This window comes from Equus caballus, chromosome 12 (genome assembly GCF_041296265.1).
Source record: "Equus caballus isolate H_3958 breed thoroughbred chromosome 12, TB-T2T, whole genome shotgun sequence".
Taxonomy (NCBI): Eukaryota; Metazoa; Chordata; class Mammalia; order Perissodactyla; family Equidae; genus Equus; species Equus caballus.
Window position 1 is genome coordinate 18,436,889 of NC_091695.1, and position 13,359 is coordinate 18,450,247.

Consider the following 13,359-nt stretch of genomic DNA (forward strand, 5'->3'; position numbering starts at 1 on the left):
TAATTTCCCAAGTCCACTACTGCCATGATCATATGACTACTATGATGTGTTCAGTGTTTTTCTGATTTCACTCTATGTCTATTTTGTCCTCATGTAATTTTATTTTATCATGGGGTGCTCAATGCTCTAAATATCAGACACATTTATAAGTCACTTACATAAAATAATATTAATAAGTACTATATTTTTCTTGTTTTCCAGATGAGGAAACTAAAGTACTGAAGGACAAAGGTAATTGCTCAAAATCAAAAAGTCAGTAAGTTTTCAAGTGAGACTCCAAAGTGGAGCAGAACACTCAAGGGTGCACACTGACCGCATGGCCTCCACTAGTTTACATTGAGCTGTCTTGAGTTCCTCTTGCCCCTCTTTCTCAAGTTCTGCTGCTCAGTTTTATTATTCTTTTTTTTTTTTTTTTGAGGAAGATTAGCCCTTAGCTAACTACTGCCAATCCTCCTCTTTTTGCTGAGGAAGACTGGCCCTGAGCTAACATCTGTGCCCATCTTCCTCTGCTCTATATATGAGATGCCTACCACAACATGGCTTTTTTACCAAGTGGTGCCATGTCCACACCAGGGATCCAAACTAGTGAACCCCGGGCCACGGAGAAGCGGAACATGTGAACTTAACCACTGCACCCCTGGGCCGGCCCCTTTTCTTTCCTTTATTTATTCTTTTTTGTTGTTTTATGTTTTAAATTAAGAACCATGATACTGGATGAGGGAAATCAGAGCTCTGTGACCACGTTCATCTTCCTGGTCTTCTCAGAATACCCAGACCTTCAGGCACCCCTCTTCCTGGTTTTCTTGACCATCTACACAGTCACTCTGGTGGGGAACCTGGGCATAATTGTGGTCATAAGTTTCCATCCCAAACTCCATACACCCATGCACTTTTTTCTCAGTCATTTGTCCCTTTTGGATATTTGTTGTTCCAGTGTATTTACACCCAAACTGCTAGAAATATTAGTTGTGGAAGACAGAACTATCTCCTTCAAAGGGTGCATGGTTCAGTTCTTTTTTGGCTGTGCATTTGTGATTACAGAAATGTTCATGTTAGCAGTCATGGCCTATGACCGGTTTGTGGCTGTTACTAATCCTCTTCTCTACACAGTTGCTATGTCCCATAAACTCTGTATCCTCCTGGTTGCTGGAACCTACACATGTGGTGGAATATGTTCCTTGACAATCACATATTCTCTTTTGGAACTATCCTTCTGTGGTTCTAACATCATCAATCACTTTGGCTGTGAGTATTCTGCCATCCTCTCTTTATCCTGTTCTGACCGCTACTTCAGTCAGATGACATATTTAGTTATTTCTATATTCAGTGAGACTTGTAGCCTCCTGATTATCCTCTCCTCCTACGTTGTCATAGTTGTCACAATCATCCAGATGCCTTCTACTGGTGGACTCCAAAAAGCCTTCTCCACCTGTGCTTCCCACCTGATTGCCATCACCTTTTCCCATGGGATCATCCTTCTTCTCTACTGTGTGCCCAACTCCAAAAGCTCCTGGCTCCTGATCAAAGTGGCCACTGTGTTTTTTACAGTTGTGATCCCCATGCTGAACCCCATTATCTATAGCCTTAGGAACAAAGATGTGAAAGAGGCTGTCAGGAGTGTAATCAACTCCAAACTGCTTTCTCAACCAATATAATTCAAATAAATATATGTATTTTTCTTGTACTTACATACAATAATTTTTCATATATATTGCTGATGCCAGTTTACCTTTATTTTAAGTAAATATATGATTATGTTTTAAATCAACTAAATATTGAACTTTCCATGTTTTTTGGTGCTCAGGACACTCTGAATGAATACAGAAGTAATCCATTCTGATGCAATTCATCTTAGCTGGTTTCAGGAAAGAAATATATTTCAAAATCTCCCAGTTAGACATTATCAAAGTCAGAATGACAAAGAAGGGATATATATTTAGAGACTCATTACATATGTCATAGTTTAAGTTCTGCTTTATGAAAGTGCTGCAAAAACACAGACGATAACTGCCATTACTGGATCTGCCCTGAGGTTCTCATGACCAATTCTTTTGTCTCAGAAGTTCTATAAAACAGAACTTTTTATTCCCCTTAAAACTTTACTTCATTCCAAGTAAACTGACGACCTGGGAGTTTGCATTATGAGAAATAGTATCTGACATTGGGTCAGCAGATGTTGAAAATACTAACCACTCTCTATAGACATCACTCATGTTTTGAATATCAATGTAATATTTCGATCATCCATTCTCAACAATAAACTTTTCCCACCTACCAAGTTTCTTTATATTAGTAAATGCCCTCCACAGCTAATCAGTTGCTTAAACAAGTAAAGGAGAAGGCATTATTTATTTTGATTTATTATTCTGTAGCCTCTGTCAAATATCTGTCAGCCAGTTATTTTGTTTCTGTCTCCAAAATGGCACTATACCTTCATGGCTCTGCTTTCTGAGTCATCACTGTCAGTGAGTGGTTTTTAGCAGTTAGTACCAAATTAATATACTTCCGTATTTGTTAACTTTATATAGGGCATGAATCTCATATCATCCATAGTGATTTTCTTCCTTGAGCTTACGTATTCAACTTGGAGACGCACATACCGCAAATGGTGAGTAAGGTTCTTCAGCCTGGTCCTGGAATGAGAAAACAAGGGAACTGAGCCAAACTTAACCAAACACAGCAGAGCAGAGCTGTATTCAGTCACCAACATTCATGGAACTACTTCATTTTTAACTAGGTGAATATATATCATCACATGCTGTTTACTGGAAAAAAAAAAATCCATTCTCTCCTTGCTGCTCTTTAATACAAATCTTGTCATAAATGAAGCGTCCATATGTGTGTTTATCAGTATAATTGTCAGCCGTTGCCACAGTAACTCTTGAAAAAACCCGTCAAACAATCAACAGCTTAAAAGTACAATTACTTATTTTAAAGGAGGTCGTATGAGGTGGCTCTACCCTAGGCTGTGAGACCAGGAGTGCCTTGCTCCACACCACAGTTCTGTGAGCATGGATTGCTCCACTTGCCTTTTATCATCTTTAGACTATTTGGCTATTTGTATTATGGAAATGTCAGAAAAGCAGTAGTCCAAGTGAATTTTTTTTAGATAAAATGCAGAAAGGATGGATCATCAAATATTTGATAAAAGAAACTTCATCACCATTAAAAACTTGTGGTAAAAGTTTCCTATAGGCAAAAGACACCATTGAGAAAATGAAAATGTATGCCTCAGACTATGAGTGATTACTTGCAATATATACGTTTGACAAAGGATTTGTATGTGGAACATATAGTGAAGTCTTTATACTCAAAACGAGAAGACAAGCAATCTACTTAAAGAAGGGTGAAATATTTTAGCACTTGACAAAACAAGATATACAAATCATATATAAATGTATGAAAAGATACTAAACATCATTAGTCATCAATGAAATTCTAATTAAATCTTTAATGAGACACCACTGCATAGTAGTTAGAATGGCTAAAATGAAAAAGACTGAAATGAAAATGTGGAGCAAGTAGAATGCTCGTACATTTCAGATGAGAGTAAAAGGTAAAATGACTTTGAAAACAGTTTATAATATCTTAAGAAATTGTGCAAACACTTCCCACACAACTCAACAATTCCTTTCCTGGGTATTCACCCACAAGAAATGAAATCCAGTATTTTAACTTAGGATAAAATTGTTCTCTATGGTATATGCAATAATACAGGGAAGGGACAAGAGTAAGGAGAGTGATGTTAGTGGATATTTTTGTTCTCTTATGAATGGTTTTTGACTTTGTTCTTTTAAAAAATGATTTTCCTAGAAAAGGTGGATTTTTGTCCATGAAGAGCTGTTTCCATATACCTATCAAGAGTCAACAGGAAATGGCAGAATAGATATGGAAAGATCTTGCCTCTTAACATAGAGAAACATTTATATATATATATATATATATATATATATATATATATATGCACACACATTTATATAAATTTATATATACCTAAATATATTATGGTACAATCTACATATACTTGTTAATGTATGTAAATTTCCTCCTGCATTGTGACATTGATGACCTTCTAATAATATCTATGCTACCAAGACTTTGAGAATTGTACTGATGAGATATAATTGTCCTCTCATGTAATTGTCCTTTTGAGATTCTTGAGAGTTTAGTTTGTATATAAAGCAGTGGTTTTCAAATTGCTATTAATTCTCAGGAAAAGCAGACTCTCCTTCTAAGAGTCAGTGTCTGGTCAGGATATAAAGCAGCTATTCTTGGTTTTTAAAGAGAGGGAAATTAGAAGAGTGATTTGTCTTAAACGTACTAGAATGATCACTGGAATAAAAAGGGAAGAGAGGTCTTCCAGAGATAACTAAAGAAGCCATTAAAATCAGCAGACTGGAGAGAAAAAAGCATTTTCTCAAGACTCAGCCATCCTATGGTCATCCCTGCTCTTTGAGTTGGCTGGGGTTTTGACTGAGACCTGACAGATGTGTAGCTCTCTCAGATCTGAAAGGCTAATAATGGTTGAGTTCTACCTTCTGAAATTTGAGTTCAGCACTTTCTCCCGCTACCCAGTGCAGCTTAATAGCCTCATAAATATTGTGAGGGGGAGATGGTCAAGCTTTTGTGGAGACTCTCAATTCTCTAGTCAGATATCTTTCTTCTAGGCACCATGACATTTCCATAGGACGTTTTACTCTGCCTTTCTGATTCAGATCCCAGCCCCCAGTGCATCCTAGAATATAGCACATGCCCTTTGGGGAAAAATTGGTCGTGACTTTTTGGGTTTCCTTAGCTTTCAATTTATCAATAAATTCTTCTGTGTCCACAAAGCATTGCTGGATTCTCTGTTTTTTCAGTAGTGACCCTTTGCAAGTGCCAAACCTGAAATTCAGCCTTTTCTCAGAATCAGAAAATGTGTGCAGTGAAGGAAAGAGCTGATGACTGCCAGCTCACCAAGAAGGGTCTCTTTCCTCTATGAAATTTTAATTATCTTGTCCTAATGACTTTTATTTTTATTTTTAAAAGTAATTTCTGCAATTTGCTTTTAAAAAAAATGTTATTTCAAGGGAAATGTTGATTTGCAATCATCTTCTCTATCCTACCTGAATTAGAAGACCATGACCGACTATCCAATGAACAATGAAAGGTAGAAGACAATGAAGGACATTGTTAAATTGGTGAAGAAAATAACTGTAGAACTATCACCCTATGCCTAAGAAGCATTCTTTAAAAATACAGATAGAAGAAAGTCTTCTCAGATCAAAAAAGCTAAAGGAATGCCTTCAGTGGGTCTACAGTAAAAGGAATCATAAAAAGAGTTCTTCAAGCAGAAGGAAACCAGACGGATCTTGGAGAATGACTGTAGACTATGGAAAACTCAACCAAATAGTAGCACTTGAGCAGATGAATGTAGCTTATGGAATATAGTATTCAATCATTGATTCGGCAAATGCATTTATTTTCCTTTTTAATTTTAAAAGAAAATCAAAAACAATTCACATTCCCATGGGATGGATAAAAGTATTTCCTTAAAGTTTTGCTTAGGGCTGTGTTAATTCTCCAGCTCTCTGTCATGATATAATTTGAAGAAATCTCTGCCACCTGAACATGCCACACAACAGCACACCTGTCCATTACATTGAGAACATCATACTAACCAACAAGATAAACAAGAGGCAGCTGGTGTGCTGAAGGCCTTATTAAGACACAAGGGAAAAAGAGATTCAGAGAACTGCATTTTCAATGATTTGGTTAGGGGTGAAGTGATTTGAAATATTCCAGCATATCCTCCCCAAAATAAAAGACAAATTATTGCATCTTCTGTCCCCTACCAGAAGTGAGAAAGCACAGCTCTTAGAAGACCTCTTTTAAGATCTTAGAGGCAACACATTCCATACCTAGGACTGACTCTTTTACCAGGTATGATAACCCATAAGGTAATTGATACCACTTCCTGGTGTTTATAACTTTGTATAATCTCCTCCCGTTGTGTGCAGGTGAGACCTGTGACTTACTTCTAACCAATACAATATGGCAAAGGTAATGGGATGTCATCCTCCTGGTTAAGTTATCTTATATAGCAAGATGAAGAATTCTGCCTGTGTAATTAAAGTCCAAAATCTGTTTCTTTTTAATTAAATGGGAGTTTATCCTAGGTGGCCTTGGTTTAATTAGTGAAAACCATTTAAAGAACTACTAGGCCCTCCCTGAAGTTAGAAAAACTCCTTTCATTACTGGCTTTGAAGATGTGAGATACCATGTTCTGAGAGGGCCTACAGAGAATACCACGTAACAAGGAACTGTAGGAGGCTCTCAGGATCTGAGAATAGCTGCTGATCAATGGCGCAAAAAAATGGGTACCTTAGCCCAATATCTGCAGGGAGATTAAGTCTGCCAGAAGCTTGAGGAGCTTGGAAGGGGATTTTTCCCTTGTTGAGCCTCTTATCCAACCACAGCTCTGAGTGATACCTGAATTGCAGCCTGATGACATACTGAAGAGCCCAAAATCCCAGCTAAGTGATGCCTGGACTGCTCCCCTGTAGAAACTGTGATATAAAAATGTATACTAGTTTAAGCCACTGGGTAAGTGATAATTTATTATGCAGCATAGAAAATTCACATAACAGATGGCAAAGAAGGCTACTAGCTTTGACTCTGGGACAGAAGTTGGCCTGAAGCTTGGTCCAGGGTGCAGAGGTCAGTGGTTGGAAGCAGGTGCAGTGTGAAACTTGTGCCAATCCCAATGGGAAAATATCAATGCAGATCCCTTGGGTCCTGAAGCAAAGCCATGTCATCTATAATAAACAATTTTATGCTTTGTGATAAGTAGCCACTGTTGTGTTAGGGGTTTCTGGTAGAGTCTGGCAAGGGTTAGTCAAATTGTCAGGGGTCCAGAGAAAGCATAAGTGGATGTAATTGGGTGATATTTGGGTGTGGTGGAACCAATAGATTGGTTAATACCCAGTGGTTTTAGAGAGTGAAACGTGCTTCTAAAATTCATTTGTCACTTTTAAGAAGGTATAGATTAATTGTATTAATAGAAGCTAGTAGAAGCTAGCTAGAAGTAGTAGAAGCTAATAGAAGAGTAGATTGCTCATATTTAGAAGAAATGCAAATTAGTTCCAATAAAGTGAATCAATGTTTCCAGGGAAAATAATGAGTATTTTATGTTAAATGTAAAAGACAGAATCCAAGTTACGTCGTTTATGCATTTCAAGACACACATAGTATGCATAGAAAAATAATAGAGCAATTATTAACAGCAGTTATCTCTGGTTGCATTTTAACAGATTTATCTTTCCCTTTGCCATTTGTTGTATTCATCACATGTTCTAAGTCAATTTCTATATTGTCTATAATTAATATTTGAAAAGAAATTCATGTGGTAGGCTTGATGAAGCGTTGTCTACAATAATTTAGAAGAAATTACATTCTTGTAAAATCCAACACAGGAGAGCATTCAATCTAATTTCTGAGTTCGCGATACGAAAAGAAATAGTTCAGCAAAGATTCTCTAGGGTCTAAATCTCTGATGTCATGGAGTCATACATAAGCCCTAGGAATCAGATTCAGCTTCCAAATCTCTCTCTTTCTCTCTCCATTGCTTTCTGTCTCTTTCTGAGATTTTCTGGATGTTAAGCAGTATATTCTCATTACATTAATTAAAATTTCTTGTGGACTCCTGCTATATTTACAAACTTTGTATTTTCAGTAATGTTTGAATTTTGAGTGAGAACCTCCTTGGTGACTATTAATACTAGGAATAGGATCTTCAAGTGAGTTGATTTCAGGTTGGTTGGTCTATATTGTGTTATCTTTCACTTACATGGGGGACACTGAAGTCCTGTACCTTTGAGGCAGGGAACACTCTTTCTTAGTCTAAATGCCACGATGTCTCCTGAGTCCCCCTTCCCAAAGTCTCACATTTCTGAGCTTTGGTCTCTTCCACCTTCCCTGTGGTATCAATCCTGATTTTTGCTTTGAGGATATTCACCGTCTGCCTAGCATAGTAGTCACAACAAAAATTTTTAAAGGAACATTATAAAATCCGAGAATGTCCTCAATAACTCAAAATCTTGTAGAAATGAGATAATAATGATATGTGTAAAGTAATAAGGAGCACATTATATAATGAAATGTTGATTTCCTGAGTAACGTCTGTAGGTATACCATGAATGTGGAAAATATTGCTGGAGTGAAAGGGAAAGTTGTTTGTGATAGCTATTTTCATTTAAAGCTTTAGATATTGTAAGTGCTGTATCAGTACACTAGGAAAAAAAGGATGCTCCAGACAAAAGAAGAGAAAAATCAAATACACCAAGTAATAAATGAGAAAGTGTTGTTCACTGTAAGCTGAGAATGTTGGCATGATTGAAGAAAGTTGAACGCTAGGGACTAACTAGCTTAAGGCTTTAGGTAAAACTGGGTGGAAACATTTAGAATTAGTTAATAGGGAGAAATCAAAGTTTTCAGAGCCAAAAACTGTCATAATAAACATAGTAATCAAGGGAAGAGAAGCTGATGTCCTCACAGTGCAATCTAGAAGCACTACAGGGAAGTTGTTTGTACCTCAGCTACCATAATCCACTGGAATAATGATTGCAGCTTGCTAAGTCTCCCACAGGCACCAACCTGAGATTAGAAAGAGAGGACAAGAGAGTCAGATAGTAATGAGAAAGCAAAGGGGAAAACAGACAATGTATTGAAGGGTGGTAAGTGGTGAATTAAGACAAACAGGGCCAATAGGAGATCCAAGAAAGAGCTGAGATACCCTTTAACTTCCCAAGTTGTACCCGCTTGTTCATTAATGCCCTCTTTGACCCATGATCTGTTTCTTAGATTTTTAGAATAATACAAGGGTGGGACTGGCTGGGTGGCACAGCAGTTAAGTGTGCACGTTCCACTTCAGCGGCCCAGGGTTCACTGGTTCATATTCCGGGTGTGGACATGGCACCTCTTGGCAAGCCATGCTGTGGTAGGAGTCCCACATAGGAAGTAAAGGAAGATGGGCACGGATGTCAGCTCAGGGCCAGTCTTCCTCAGCAAAAAGAGGGGGATTGGCTGCAGATGTTAGCTCAGGGCTAATCTTTCTCAAAATAAATAAATAAATAAAAATAAAAATAAAATACAAAAAAATAATGCAAGGGTTTAAAAACAATGCCAAGTAGTCATAGCACTAAGAATTAAAAAGGATGAGGGTGGAGAAACTTACATCTCCCAGACTCCACAATTGTCAGACTCTGTGCTAGGTATATTAACATAATTTCCTATTTCAAAACTTACACACCTGTGAAATGTGTATTATCATGTCATTATTACTGATAAAAAAGTTGAGGCTCAGAGAATTCAATTAATTCAGCAAATATAACACACTAATTGAATTTAAATCTATGTGTCCAAGCCCACGATTCTTTCATTATGCTGGTCTGTCATTAGCCTTTTGTCACTTTCCTGCTCATTGTCTTTTCTACATGTAGGAAATACATTTTTTTGAGTGTCATAAATAGCATTTAGCTGTGAAGGAAATAGCAATTTCTCTCTACCTTGAGCTGGTCAGACAAAACTAAAATGGTGTCTTCATCTATGAGAGTGATTCTAATAGTATTTTATTAAATGGAACATTTCAGACAGGTGCTTGTTATTGACATATATTATTATTACAAACTTATTTTTAACAACATTGTTAAATGATTAAAGACACTTCTGTAGTTATGAATTGCTTGAGACTATACATACTTTTTTTCTCAAAATAACATATACAATTATAATAAAGATTGCATGAATCAAAACAAGATAATCACATATGCAGTTTCAGTCAAAACTGATGTTTACATCACTAGAAATTTGGAGGGTGATTATGTAACCATTGGTGTTTATTACGACATTATATAGCAAGAATATAGAAAATACATATTAGAGAATGTAGAAGGCTGTAGAAAATATAGAAGGCTTGAACAAAACACATTATAAGTTAGTCTCCAATTCAGACATCCTATGAGTATTTAATGTTATAATATGCCTAGAAAAGTTGACAGATTAAAATGTAATAATAGAAAATTAGAAGATAACGATCAAGCAATCTAGATGAGTATGTTGAGAGCATCAGTGACACTAAGTGAGAAAACACTTTAGTAGGAAAGAAAACACAGAAGTGAGGGAACAGCCTGTCATAAATGCAGATTCCTCATTTCACCAGGTGGCTACAGTGTTTTTAGAACATTAGGGCAATTACTGTAGCATCAGCATAAATCAATGGAAAGCCTGAAGATACACAGGGCTATATTTCCTTCAGCGTCCATATATTTTTTCAAAACTTGAAAATTCTTTTTGTGATTCATAAATGCTGCTTTTCCTATGATCCTCGATTTGAATACCATAACTCTAGAAGTATTATCACTTCTAATGCTTTAGTTCTTCTGATCCTTCCTTTATAAATGTTAGTGCTTAATTTATATTCATTGTTATATTAGTGCTATTTAAAAGACACAGATCTTCAGAATGATGGAAGTATGAAAGACAGATGTTTTTCTACAACAATGTATAATACTTTTCTGTCTAACCCTAAACTTAATTCAAATTCTGGCACTCAGGTCAACTTCAAAACCCAACTCATCATTAACAAGCTGTGTAAACTCTAAGGAGTTCCTCAACTTACATGTGCCTCAGTTTACTTATGTAAAATATGGGGCTACCTGTTTTACAATTCATAGTGGTATTTGAAGGTCTAAATTAGTATATTTTAATATTTTATCATGATTCCTGTTACATAGTAAGTGTTATATGAATTTACTATCATCATTATACTTTTCATTATCATTATTTCAGATTTTCTGCAACAACAATCATGCTGCTAGCTGGGAGAAATCAGAGTGCTGAAGCCATATTCACCCTCTTGGGCTTCTCAGAATATCCAGACCTTCAGGTGCCCCTGTTCCTGGCATTCTTGACCACCTACACAGTCACCGTGGTGGGGAACCTCAGCATGATCATGATCATCAGGATCAGTCCTAAACTCCAAATCCCCATGTATTTTTTTCTCAGCCATTTGTCCTTTGTTGATTTTTGTTATTCCACTACAGTTACACCCAAACTGTTGGAGAACTTGGTTGTGGAAGACAGAACCATTTCTTTCATAGGATGCATCATGCAATTCTTCTTGACTTGCATATTCGCAGTGGCAGAAACATTCATGTTGGCAGTGATGGCATATGACCGCTTTGTGGCCATCTGTAATCCTCTGCTTTATACAGTGGCCATGTCACAAAGGCTCTGTGCCCTGCTGGTGGCTGGGTCATATCTCTGGGTTATGGTTAGCCCCTTGGTACTCCTTTGTTATGCTTTTCAGTTAAACTTTTCTGGACATAACATAATCAACCACTTTTTCTGTGAATACACTGCTCTCATTGCTGTCTCGAGCTCTGATATATACATTCCCCACCTACTGCTCCTTGGTTTTGCCACCTTCAATGAGGTGAGTACACTACTCATCATTCTTGCTTCATACGTATTTATTTCTGTGACTGTACTAAACATTCATTCTGCCAGTGGGCGTCGCAAAGCCTTCTCCACCTGTGCCTCCCACCTGACCACCATCACCATCTTCCATGTGACCATCCTTTCCCTCTACTGTGTGCCCAACTCCAAAATCTCTCGGCAAACTGTCAAAGTGGCCTCTGTGTTTTACACAATGGTCAACCCCTTGTTGAATCCTCTGATCTATAGCCTGAGGAATAAAGATGTGAAGGATGCCTTCCAGAAATTAACAGACACAAAAGCCCTATGTTACTGAACCAATCTCAAAAGATGTTTCTAACCTTAAGAACAATGAGAACAGAACCTTCTAAAACCTATAGCATATATTTGCATTTGCATGAGGTTTTCATCAGTGACTGTGATGTTAATATATTGTGAATTGGTAAACTGAAATCCCTTGAAGTTATTTGTGTTGGATGTCACTGGAGCATTGTGTCTTTGTTGGGAGATACAGATGGGTATGCTGTGTCATAAAAGGGAGAAGATACTTCTCTGACACTTTCATTCCTTGAGTTCTGTGAATTCTATGAAAGCACTGTCTTGTGCTTTCTAACAGTCAGCTTATGCTGCGAAGTACATTGAACAAGGATAGTTACATCTATTGTGTAGATGATGGCACAAAGGTTCAAGAAACTAGCCTAGAATTGACTAAGATGGTTAATTTAATACAGGAACTCAACTCTGTTGACTCTAAATCTAGTGCTTTTTCTTTATTGTACCTCTGAGGCTATTAGTGTGAAAGGTCACAGGAATTAGTTTTGTCCTTTGGAAAGGACAATCTCTGGAGTCACTTCAATAGTCCTAGATTATGTTTGGATATTATTACTCAAAAGGCTGCATTTCCAGTATTACCAGGTCTGGAAATCTCTACAGGCTTAGGTAGTCTGGTTCATATGTATTAGGACCAGGATGAATGTAACGTACATTTTATCTGGGAATATTGAGGAATCATATCACAACATTTCTGTTCTAATGTTTATATGAATGCCTAAACAAGCACAAATATTTGGTAACAAACACCTTAAAAATGAAATCAAATTATAGTAGGAAGGCTAACCCTATGTAATTTAAAATAAATTTAAACTCCTTTTTGTTAAAACAGTGTCTTTGGAATAAAAAGATATCTATATGAGAAAGAAGATAAAATTAGACCTCTTCTTCATTTCACACACCAAAAGAGAATTTTAAAACCAAGTTTAAAACTTAGATTACATGAATATTCAAAGCTTCCTGGAAAAATAACAGATAAGAAATTAAACTGACAAATGAAAAGCTGAGAAAGAGTCACCACTTATGTTACATATAGTAAAAGAGAAAATGAATATCCTATATAAAAAGACACAAGATATAATTACACAGTCTATATAAAAGAATAAAAATAGCCTTTACACATACGAAGAGTTCAATCTAACGCATAATAATAGAAATACAAATGAAAACTGCCATAAGCTATAATTTCTCACCTTTCAGGGTGGCAGAACTCCAAAAGTTTAATGATATACCTTGAAAGTGAATCTGGTATTTTGCCAGATATTTTGATACATTGAAGGCAGGAAGGTAACATGTTACATGTGATTCGAAGTACTAGAAAAATTGCATATGTATTCATCCTCCTTCAGAGCATTCAAAGCTCTAGGAATCTATCCCAAAGATAGAGTAGCAAAAATGCATATAAATAACATATTCCCAAGCATTATTTATAATAAGAACAGACTGGATAAAATAGAGTATGAAGGTGGTTGATTAAACTATGGGTCACAATAAAGAAGTATACAGCTGTGAAAATGGAGAGAGGATGGTTTCTATATATTGCAATGGAGTTCC

At 36.6% G+C, this 13,359-nt stretch overlaps 2 protein-coding genes across 3 annotated transcripts; both read left to right on the forward strand.

Moving 5' to 3' along the window:
- Positions 1-704: 704 nt before the first annotated feature.
- On the forward strand, positions 705-1,655 carry OR5D17C (olfactory receptor family 5 subfamily D member 17C). Its single transcript, NM_001391191.1, is given in 1 exon segment — positions 705-1,655. A coding segment is annotated over 1 exon segment (951 nt).
- A 4,122-nt stretch (positions 1,656-5,777) lies between these two features.
- OR5D101 (olfactory receptor family 5 subfamily D member 101) lies at positions 5,778-11,791 on the forward strand. Of its 2 annotated transcripts, XM_070228561.1 has the most exons (2): positions 5,778-5,922; positions 10,828-11,791. In XM_070228561.1, exon 2 carries the CDS (start codon positions 10,847-10,849, stop codon positions 11,789-11,791), a length of 945 nt encoding a protein of 314 aa, XP_070084662.1. In that variant the 5' UTR covers positions 5,778-5,922; positions 10,828-10,846.
- Positions 11,792-13,359: the final 1,568 nt, after the last annotated feature.

Coding starts and splice junctions, on each gene's coding strand:
- OR5D101 (XM_070228561.1), top strand. CDS start 10,847: ATGCTGCTAGCTGGGAGAAATCAGAGTGCTGAAGCCATATTCACCCTC.